Genomic DNA, 12,171 nt, shown 5'->3' with positions numbered 1-12,171 from the left:
TACAAGAATAAGAAACACAGTGATGTCACATTACAGGGACAATAAACACAGTGATGTCACAATACAAGGATAAGAAACAGTGATGTCACATTACAGGGACAATAAACACAGTGATGTCACAGCACGGGGATAATAAACACAGTGATATCACAGTACGAGGATAAACACAGTGATGTCACAGTACCGGGATAAGAAACACTGTGATGTCACAATACAAGGATGATCAACAGTAATGATAAAAAGCACAGTAATTTTATAAATAAACTTTATAAAATGCTTGGGGTTTCAGTTCATTCTGGTTTATATCCAAAGTCTGAAACTATTCCATATTTCAAACAAATGACACATGTGCTCTGTTACTTAAATGTGAGCAGTCCATGATTTAAAGAGCCAGTCGCCCTCTGGATAGCAAACAGAAATCTTAAAAATTGTGACGTTTTAAAACGCCAAACACATTGGAAAGATGCATAGTGTTTTTTTTTTTATTATACAATGTTTAACCTTTAGTTACATAAAACTGGACAACCCCTTTAATGCAGATCTGTCTAGTGTACTACATCCAATAATTTTTCTAATTTTAACCAACTTCTTCTACCTCAAGCTGTTGGCTAAATAAACATCAGATGCAGCGGCATACATTAAGGTGAGGGGGCCATATAGCAAAGATTATAATGGGGCCCCGTTCTTCTGTTGGTTAACATTATGATCCTTTGGTTAATTCCCCACAACTTTGTGTCCTAATGTCGGGCCATACATTTCACCTGTGGTGGCGCTGCAGGGGAAGTGCACATTTCCTGCTGGGTTCCCTCAAACATTAAAACTGACCACTGGGGGTCCCAGTGGCAGGACAACCTGGGGACCCCACTAACAAAAGCTGGCAATCTCTTTATGGTATTTTAAACACATTATAATAATCCAACAGAATCAGGACCATATTTACCTATAGGCACAGTAGACCCCTACCTATAGGTGGCCCTGGGTTGCCTGATAAAGTGAGAATTGACATATGGATACACGGAACATATGTTTATGTTAATTAAGGGGGCTGTGCCAAAATAGGTGATAATTATCTTGGGGGCCTCACCACTGGGACCTGCACCGATCGAGAAGAACAGGGGTCCCGAACCTCCAGATCTTCCTCATTGCACCCCCGGCTGAAATGCCACTCACATGTTCACTTCAACTGCAGAGGCGGCACACAGCACCACCAAACTCAGCTGTTTTACCCCTTTATAGGCATTTTATGGATGTCCATGAATAAAGTACCACTGTCACATGACAGTGATACTTTGAAAGGGCTGTCTTATGAAGACCCTCTTCATATACCCTCTTAAGGAATATGAATGCTTGCTTGAAAACGGTCCCATAGTAGGACGGAAACGTTGCGGCTGTGGTTTGACTGAATAACCACTTTTGTTTATTACATCGGAGTGCTGTGAGGTTTCTTCTATATTTCCCTACAATCCTTGGATCTGGATTACCCACAGCACCAGGACTTCAGAATCGATGAAAAAATGTTGGTTTAATTACCACCATGTGAGCGACGTTTTGGATCACACCTGAATCTTTCTCAAGCAAATACAAAGTGGCAAGTATAAATAGGAAGTACATACAGTGATCAATAAATTAATACTTGACTCACATTTCATAAATACAACTTATCAACTATAAGCCTATATAGGATATGTACAGAAGTGTTTACTGCTTCCGTAACGGCCATTCTCTTGTATTGGAGTTACAGAAACCGAGTAGCTCAGCAATCTACGCTGTTTTTGTAACTCCCAACCACCTAACCAGGAAGTGGCCGGGGAGGCAGCCGATATGGAGAAAAGTAGAACGGGGTTTAGGGGGCCCCAATCTGGAGATAGGTGCGGGTCTCAGAGGTGGGACCAGCAAATATCTGACATTTCTGTCATATCCAGTGGATATGCCATAAATGTCCCTGTTGGGCAAGCCCCTTTAATATACTATGTTATACAACTATCCAATAATAAACTATACTACACAACTATCCAATAATATATCTATAAATACTATCCAATTATATAATGAAATATATACCAAAAATATTTTATAAAACTATAGGCTACAGACATATATAGTAGTACAGCTTCTAGCCTCTGTTTTCCATTGCGACAGTATATATTCTGAATTTCTAGGTGTCTTCAGAGGTAGCAATCCAGTCCTGTTAGCAAATGAAGCAATTACTTCATTTTCCAATTTTTTTAGGCCTTTTTTGTAAAATGCTGAACATTCTCGCAATTCCATTGAGCAGATGAAGTTACCAAACGTATGACAGTTCAGCTTAGGACCCGAGACAGGTTTGCATTAGTCAGTCATGGAGTGGATTTATTCTCGAAATTTGATCTGTCACACTTTATTTTAAATTAAACCTAATTTTGGAGATTGAAGAAAAAAATCAAACCTCTCCAGTAAGTATAAAGAGCAGAACAGATTTCTCGCAAAGAGCTGTATAAACTTGGATATGGGCAGGTAGAAGAATTTCAGCTTGGGAGTGGGGGATAATACTAGTTTAATGTTCTGTCTTCCAAGTGCTTCCAGCAGGTGAATGTTGGTGGTAATTTCTTTCTTGTAACTTGCATTGGCCCGTGACTGTACCTGGGAAGGGAAATCTGTTAGAATACCTAAATATTTCCAAATTTTGGACAGGAAATTTACAAATAGTTGACCTACAAATTGAAGAAAATGCCTCATATTTTCCATTTATTTGTTTTCCCTAGAAGTCAATATCTCACTCTAGATAGTCTTAAATTGCACGTCCCCTATTAATTGGTCCAACATTCGGCAGCTTTTAAATTTTTAATATTTCTTTGTAGGGTTCAGATCTGGGTTTTTTTTCTGATACATAGCTCCAAATCTCCTGCAGACAATAAGTTAAAAAATGTACTGTAATTCTGAAAGCCTGTAGCCACCACTAGGGGGGGCTTAGGAGCTTACTGCATACATTTATACATTGAACTCAATAATAAAACTGTATACAACTGGCTTCTAAGCTACAGGAGGACTGACTTTTATCTTTTTAAATCCGAAAAACGCACCCCTAAAAATATATTTTTAGAATTGAATCAGCACAGAGTGTTGGGTCCAAATACAACATGATGATGATGACGATAAAAGGTCAAGATTCACTTCATGGTCCACTTATGATGTGATTCTTTTTCAGAACCAAACATTTGTGAGCATTTGTAATAATAATTGGACCATGTAAATGAGCAATATGGTCAAGACAGATAACTAATTTTTCTTAAAAGGGTTTTCCAGACAGTTAACGTAAAAATCCTCAGGATAGGCCATCAATAGCTGACGGGACGGGGTCCGATAACCGGGACCCCCGCCGATCAGCTGTTTTTGAAGGGATGCAGCACTCGTACAAGCTCAGGATAGTCCATCAATAGATGATGGGTCGGGGTCCAACTCCTGGGATCCCCGACGATCAGTTGTTTTGAAGGGGGTACAGCGCTCGTACAAGCTCTGCTTCCCTTCATTTCTTCTTGCTCACTGTGAATCTTCGACACACATTTAGCGGCGATTCAGTTATTGCAGCCTTTTCTCCCATTGAAGTGAATTGGACAAAAGGCTGCAATACCTGTGAATCGCCGCTCAATGTGTGTCGAAGATTCACAGTGAGCAAGAAGAAATTAAGGGGAAGCAGAGCTTGTACGAGCGCTGTACCCCCTTCAAAACAACTGATCGTCGGGGATCCCATGATTTGGACACCGACCCATCAGCTATTGATGGACTATCCTGAGGATAGGCCATCATTTTTTACTTCCTGGAAAACCCCTTTAAGTATGAAAGATCAGTATTTGTCAATGCTGAACAATATTTTAAATAATCCCCCCTGCATGCATTGACATTTTATCATTCCACTCTATATATGCAAATAGAAGTCTTAACTGAAATCTTATTAATAATGATCATGCATCATTCATTATGTGTTTGAATGCTATTTGCAATGCTGGGAATGGTTATCCACTAGAGAAGTAATGTTTATCAATTTAATCTCCAGCGTCCCAACCCTAAAAAATACAAGGACATTGGTCATATCGATCAAATCTTTGTCTATTGCATTAGGGACACCCATCTGTGGACAGATATCCTGTGGACCTTCTTAGAGATCTGGTTGGCAATGTGAAGCACATAAAGTCTTTAATGAACTACTAAGATAGATGTCATAGATTATTACAGGCTTTAGGAAGTGATGGAGTACAGCCTCTTAAACCTAAAGACCAGGGAGTGATAGGGGAGTTGCAAACAGAGCCTTATTTGTGGGTATAGTGTTAATATACTGCCTTATCTAGGTTTCAGTACAAAAAAAGCTGTCATTAATTTGCCCACCCTCAAATGATTTTGAGATTACTCTGCTGACTCTGTCCCAGTTTACACAGCACAGCTGACAAATTAGCTGCAAAAGTAGGAAACGTCTTCGTGTGTGTGCGTGTGTGTGCTCTAATGGCCAGTGTGAAAACTTGAATATTAAAAGATAGAAGAGTTCAAGTTTTCCCCTAATAAGGCAATTGGCATCAACCTCACGGGGGTTTTGCCTTCCTCTGGATTAAGACTGTAGGATTATAGGCTGGACCTGATGGACCTGTCTTTTTTTCAACCTCATGAATTATTTTACTTTGTAAGTGAGCACTGTGCCGCTTCGTTTGTGCTCGGCTCATAGAATTTATTTTTATCCCGTACACCAGTCATTCCCAACCGGGGTGCCGTGGCACCCTGGAGTTGCATCAGAAACCTCCAGGGTTGCTGCGACACTCCTCTGAACCACTGCCACGGCCGTGCTTTCTGTCCTCCTCCCAGCGCGAAGTGCTTGTGAGGAGGAGGAGATTTTTTGCAGCCCCTTTGTAGATGGCTTTGCCTGGAGCGGAATCCCCGATCACAGCATTGGCAACGCTGTGGACAGGGATTCCGCTTCAGGAGTTGCCCCTGGAGCCACTGTCCATATAGGGATAGAAAGATCAAGCGCTCCATCCAGGAGCGGAATCCCCGGTCCACATGGATTCTTCAGGGAGCTACAGCAGGGGGGGTGCCACCTACAAGGGTGCTCTGTGGCACTACCTACAAGGGGGCTGTGTGGCACGATCTACAGGGGGGTTGCACTACCTACAAGGGGGCTGTGTGGCACTACCTACAAGGTAGCTGTGTGGCACTACCTACAAGGGGGCTGTGTGGCACTACCTACAAGGGAGCTGTGTGGCACTACCTCCAGGGGGCTGTGTGGCACTACCTACAGGAGGCTGTGTGGTACTATCTACTGGCCATCTGCGAGTGGTGGGCTGATGGTAATTTTACTCTGAGTGGGGGGCTGATGGACTAGCGTCTTTATCAGGCTGTAAAATAACCGATACCAATAGCTGAATACAGTACTCGTGGAGTCGTGGGTGCGTCCAGGCATATGTAAAGGCTTTGCCAGCTACCATATTCCAGACATACCTTAACTTTGATGAATGACCACTATAGAACTTGTACTGTTATGCCTCCGTTGGCTTCTCTCATGGAACGCTATGTGCACAAATGTATAGTATTACAGCTTTTGTTTTAACAGCTTTAAGTCAAGTATTTGCAGATGAAACATCTTTGGGATGATGTGTAATTTATTCCTCTAAGTTTAACAGCATTATATCCTTCACCAGGAAATGAGGCTGGGGGTTTGGCAGCACTTTATATGTTCCTTACTTTCCAGAGCAGTCATCATATAATGAGTTGAGGTCATGTACTGGAATGGGAGCTATCTCTTATCACATTTTTGGGGGGAAGGAGCCTGTTCTTTGAAGTAGGATCAGAAGGAGTAGTTGGATGGACGGTGAAATAAAGTCTCAACTGGGGAAATGATCATTGGAGAAGGAACGTCTGCAAAAGGATTCAGGATTATATCACTGTCAAATAGAAGTCATTACCCTAGATGAAAAACGGCCTCCATGGAGCTTAATGTAAGCACTGAATGGAGTGGTGCATTTTTCAGAGGGTCATGGCTGCAGTAACAGGAGAAACAGGGCTATCTTTAGTACTTGGGTGCTAACTTATGTGTGAAATGTTCTTATGAAGGGTCGGTGTTCTCTATATTAGTTTATAGACCAGGGGTAGGCAGCTTTTTTTGTATGGCGTGCGGATAAATAGAAAAAAAACTATGATGACGTACTCAGTGTGCCATGCAAACAGGAAAGTCATATAAGACCAACTGTTACCACGTATGTGACATCATAAAGCAATTAATCAATTAATTAAACTTTAATTTCAGAGTGACTTTAGTCTCTGACTTTCCTTGCAAAGATGATCCATCTGTTGTGCATACGAGGCTACTGAACACCAGCTGGGGGGCACACATAGGACAGACCGTGGCTACTGAACACTAGCTGGGGTGGTTCACATTAGGGAGACCGCGGCTACAGAACACCAGATTTGGGGGTGCTCATAGTAGAGACTGTGGCTACTCGGCACCAGCTTGGGGGTTCACATAGGAGACACCACGGCTTCTGGACACCAGCTGGGGAAGTTCACATTGGAGAGATCGTGGCTACTAAACACCAGATTTGGGGGGGCGGATTTAGGAGCGACCGTGGCTACTCAGCACCAGCTTGGGGGTTTATATAGGAGAGACCACGGCTACTGAACACCATCTGGGGAAGTTCACATTGGAGAGATCGTGACTACTAAACACCAGATTTGGGGCGCGCACATAGGAGAGACCGTGGCTACTCTGCACCAGCTTGGGGGTTCATATAGGAGAGACAACGGCTACTGAACAGCAGCTTGGGGTGGGTGCACACAGGAGAGAGAGCTGCTAACTTTTTCTTTTACAGAGCGACTACTGAACTCTGTCTTTGCAGTGCTGATCACCAGGAAAAAGAGCAATGCTGCATTGTGTGTACAGCGGCGATAAACACACTGAAGTGCTTCTCTCTCCTGGGGATCTGTGCCGCCAAGCGCATAATGAAGCGCCACTCTCTCCCTGTGTTCAGCGCCGCCAAGCATACAACAACGCTGGACACCAGGAGAGGGAACTGTATCAGCAAACCATACCACACGTGCCAGCTGTGGCACCGGTGCCACAGGCAGGGCCGGCCATAGGATAGATGGTGCCCTGTGCGAAATGATATTTCGGCGCCCCACCCCATCATTAAAAAAAAATGCCCCATAAAAAAATTATAATGCCCCTTTAGTGCCCCATACAGTATAATAATAATATTTAATAATATAATATATTACGACCCCTTCAAGGACACAGTATTTTGTCCTCTAATTGTGCCCACAGTATTATGCCATCTGTAGAACCCCTACACAGTATAATGTCCGCTTAGTGGCACCCACACAGTATAGTGCCCCCCTGTAGATTTTGCCATACAGCCTCCCTGAAGACAGTGCCTTAATTCCCCACCTCCTTTTTGTAGATCGTGCCATACATTCCTCCACCTCCCCCTTGTAGACATTGCCATACAGTCCCCCACCTCCCCCTTGTAGATCGTGCCATACAGTCCCCCACCTCCCCCTTGTAGATCGGGCCATACAGTCCCCGAACCTCCCCCTTGTAGACAGTGCCCCCAAACAAAAACAAAAATTGTACTCACCTAGGCCCCGTTGCCATGACGAACTGAGCTGCTCCATGACGGGACCCTGTAGCATAGTACAGAGTTTCCCAACCTTTTCGGACACGAGGCAGCACTGGAAAACAAACAAAATTTCCTCAGGGCTCCCCTACCAAAAATTGTTTTGAGAGAGACAGAAAATGGCTAAGAACAAGCACTCCACTTGTAGGGCATGTTCACACAGGTTTTTTGTAAGGCAAAAAAAATCTGCCTGAAAATTCCTTCAGCAACTGACAGCATTGTGTGGCCTTTTCTTTGTGTTTTTTCTTAAGCTGTCGAAGCGAATGCAAAAGACGCAGGAAAAAAAAAGCTCACACAGTCCCTTGTGGGTAGCGCCGCACAGCCCCCTTGTGGCTAGCGTCGCACAGCCCCCTTGTGGGTAGTGCCGCACAGCCCCCTAGTTGGTAGCGCCGCACAGCCCCCTGGTTGGTAGTGCCCCAAAGCCCCCTGGTTGGTAGTGCCACACAGCCCACAGCCCCTTGGTAGGTAGTGCCACTCAGCCCCCTGGTTGGTAGTGCCACACAGCCCCCTGGTTGGTAGTGCCATGCAGCCCACAACCCCTTGGTAGGTAGTGCCACTCAGCCCCCTGGTTGGTAGTGCCACACAGCCCACAGCCCCCTGGTTGGTAGTGCCACACAGCCCACAGCCCCCTGGTTGGTAGTGCCACACAGCCCACAGCCCTCTGGTTGGTAGTGCCACACAGCCCACAGCCCCCTGGTTGATTAATCCTTTTAGCTAGATTAAATAAAAGTTATATCTTAGTTTATTTCCACACTTTTTTTTTTATACCCGGAAAGATGGGTATTTTGTGTGCTCCTGCACAGTTGTCCTTGGTAGTTAGTGCCACACAGCCCACAGCCCCCCAGTAGATAGCACTTCCAGTAAAGATAGCGCCACTGAAGCTCCCTGAAGGAGCGGATTCCCCGTGTGGCCAGGGATTTCGCTCCTGGAGCGCTGCTTGATGCCTCTGTCAATATATGGACAGTGACATCAGGGAAAACTCCAGAGGCGGAATCCCCGTCCACAGCGTTACAGACGCTATGACCGTCGATTCCACTTCAGGAGAAGCTCATGTCGTCTGTGTCCATAACACCATTAACTTCTCTTGGAGTGGAATCCCCGGTCATAGTCTGCAATGCTGTGACCGGGGATTCCGCTTCAGGAGTTTCCCCTGATGTCACTGTCCATATATGGACAGAAACATGAAGCAGCGCTCCAGGAGCGGAATCCCCGGCCACACGGGTATTCCGCTCCTTCAGGGAGCTACAGTGGCGCTAGTAGACAGCAGAGCTGGGAGATACCTCCCTGCTCTGCTATAGTGCCGTCGCTACCGCTATAGCAGCCGCAGCAGCTGCTAGCGGCGCCACCGCCCTCATGCCCGGTGTCACCGCTAGCAGCAGCTATGGCTGCTACAGCGGTAGCGACGGCCATTAAGTGAAGAAGCGCCGGGGTGGAAAGGCGACTGCAGTTAGTGTGTGTATCCCCGCTGGTAGTTGCAACGGCGTGGGATACACACACCCGCTGGCGCCCCTCTTGCAGTGTGGCGGCTGGCGCCCTGTGCGACCGCACTGGTCGAACATAGCTAAGGCCGGCCATGGCCACAGGTTGCGGACCCCTGTTATAGACTAATAAGGTATTTGTTTTTATTGGCATCCCTTCAGGAAACATCCTTATTCCATGTTATGGTGCAAAATAATTTTAAAAGGGTAATGCAAGATACCCATTGAAACCCCGCAGAATCTATAATTTATTGAAGACCAAAATAGATTTCATGAACACTCCCAGAAAAACAGATGTACCATGTTATGCTTAGCGCAGGGCCTAAGGGAATAGATAGGGTTGCCACCCCGCCAATAATTGTCCGGCCAGCCTGATCATTTATACCAGGAGGCCAGTCCTGGTGTATAATTTGTCTCCTGCTGAAGGAGATCTCCCCTCGTTGTAATTTGGCACAGTGCTCTACTCAACCACACCCGCAGAGTCCTCTTTCCTTTCATGCCCTGATCCATTATCAGGTTAGGAGGCTCGGGAGGTAAGGGTCCTATTACACAGCCAGAGCGATCACGGAGACAGGACGTTGATCAGTGCTCATTTACTCCTTTCACATGGAGCAATGCTATTGTTACTACGATCGCTCTTCCTCATACCTTTCCATCATGTCTGCAGTACATCTCCCTGTTTATGCAGGGAAATGTGCTGCCGACACCGATAATATTTATTGCTGCATAAATAACCAGATCAGCCGATGTACGAGCGTTTGCTTGTTCATCGGCTAAATGTTGCCCTGTTTACACAGGGCAATGATCGGGAATGAGCGCTCATATGAACGCTCATTTGCTTGATCATTGGCCCGTGTAAAAGGGCCTTAACACCAGACACCACCATGGGTTCTTACATTAACCCCTTTCATGGCCCTAAAACACCAGGGATCTTTGTATTTACCTCTTCAATACATTTAATAACCCTAAGAATGTAGGCATTGACCCCTTCAGTACCTAAATTACTATGGAAGCTGGCATTAACCTGAGCTACCCCAGGCCAATAGGGATGTTGGCATTCACCCACTCACTGTCCTAGACTCAAAGGATATTAGATAATAATAAGGTCATAACATGAAGTCACATCCCCAAAATCACACCCGTTTTGTTATCCGAGTCATCCGGATCATGTTGCTTCATAGATTGGCATATTACAGTCAAACTCGCTACTAAAGCTGTGTCACTAGAGATAAGTGAATTTTGAAAAATTTGCCTTATCAGTATTGTGTTTTTCGGGGGTACAACAACCACTAGCTACTACAATGTAGAAAGCAAATGGCAAAAATAGGGGCCTAAACCCTTTATAAGGTGCAAATTAGGAACACATACAATTTGAGAGAATAGATTTGTCACTCTTGACTGAAGTTCTCCTTTTAAAGGTGTTGCGAAGGGAGAAAAATTGTGGACCAAAGTACATCGCTGCTAACATCAATTTCAAGTCCAGACAAAGAGGTGATAAATGGGATTTATTGGGTTTAAAACATTAAAGGCAGTTTGAGGCTACACGTTTTGTCGCTGGACTGGTGTCTTCATCAGGCTTGTCTCTTTGAGCTGTTGTCTGTTGACCACCGGTTTGGATCTAGCTGCAGCTACATCACTTATTACCTGCCTACAGTAGAGTTGTGCCTACTACTTGCACAACCCCAAAAGGTGAACATTTGATTCACCATTGTTCGTTTGCTCACCATGTGGCGCTGTGGTATTTTCTCGCTTTCTTTCTAGGTTTTAAAGGTGTTGTCTGAGATGAAAAGAAAGGGTCTCCGTGTTTTCCAGGAACAGCACCACTCTTGTCTATGGCGGTGTCTGGTATAGGAGCTCATCCCGTTTTCTTGAGTGATGCAATAACAGACACTGCCCATTTGCAAGGGACTTTTTTTTGTTCTTTAGAGAAATCTATATAATGCCTTCCCACATGTCAATCAGTCACAGAAATAACATTAAATAAAGGCATTTACAACTTGCTAGTAAATCTTCTCTTTATTTGTATGGAAGAATCACTCCTTTCATTGTCCATTTTCCTTTTTGTGATTTGCATTGAACTCTCATCTGTATAAAATCCAGATTTTCTCTTGTAAAGTTGCAATTCTGTATTAAGATTTTGTCAATAGAACTGTAATGATCATTGCTAACTACTTAACATGAGGAGTGACTTATGGTATTTCTCTTTAAGGATCGCTGCTACTACCATGGAGAGGTAGAGGGATATCCTAGCTCAGCGGTCAGTTTAAGCTTCCGCTCTGGCCTCAGGTAAAGCATTGTGTATCTATTCTTCATGTAAGTTTCAATTTGTGCGAAGGTAACGTGGGATGCGTCCCTACAATGTTTTGTATAAGATACAGTAGCAGTCACTAGAGTGTAAATACTGTGTATATGTTTCAGAGATCATTAGAATGGTACGGTTATCACTAGAATGCTCTCTATACTATAAAGTGTTCCCTAGAATGGTCTGAGTATGATATAGCACTCTCAAGAATGCTCTACATACAACACAATGTAAACTAGAATCCTCTCGGTGTATACTGATCAGTAAATGCTCTCTGCATGGTAAAGTCAAGATTAGAATGCTCTCTATATTAATCTGTGAATATTAGAATGCTCAGTTTGTGGTTTAGCAGTGGCCACTAGAAGACACTGGTACAGTGATCATGAGAATACTTTTTGTATGGTGTAGTGATCACATGTACAGTACATCAATAACTAGAATGCACGGTCTGGTATACTGATCAGTAACTGTTCTCTGTATAGCAAAGTGAGCATTAGAATGCTCTCTACAGTATACGGTGATCACTAGAGTGTTAATTTCATGGTATAGTATTAGTTACTAGTATACTCTGTGAGTGGTACAGAGATCATGAGAATACTTTGTGTATGGTGTAGTGACGACTAGAGTGCTGCCCTCATGGTACAGTGATCAGTAGAATTCTATGCTGAAGTCATAATTAGAGTGCTTTCCTTAGAATGCTCTCTGCATGATATACCGGTCACCTGGGTGCAAGAATGTTTGAAAATGCTTCTGTGCCAAT

General features: G+C 44.2%; 1 protein-coding gene across 1 annotated transcript in view; it reads left to right on the top strand.

The window, feature by feature from the left end:
• ADAM12 (ADAM metallopeptidase domain 12) overlaps positions 1-12,171 on the top strand; it is a 407,169-nt gene that overhangs the window by 235,525 nt on the left and 159,473 nt on the right. The window contains exon 5 of the mRNA XM_075843108.1: positions 11,319-11,395. Within this exon, the coding sequence (XP_075699223.1) occupies positions 11,319-11,395 (77 nt within the window). The remainder of the gene's footprint in view (positions 1-11,318; positions 11,396-12,171) is intronic.

The sequence above is a fragment of the Rhinoderma darwinii genome, chromosome 11 (genome assembly GCF_050947455.1).
Source record: "Rhinoderma darwinii isolate aRhiDar2 chromosome 11, aRhiDar2.hap1, whole genome shotgun sequence".
NCBI lineage: Eukaryota > Metazoa > Chordata > Amphibia > Anura > Rhinodermatidae > Rhinoderma > Rhinoderma darwinii.
The sequence above is the reverse complement of the archived record's forward strand: the minus strand, read 5'-3'. Positions and strand labels throughout refer to the sequence as shown.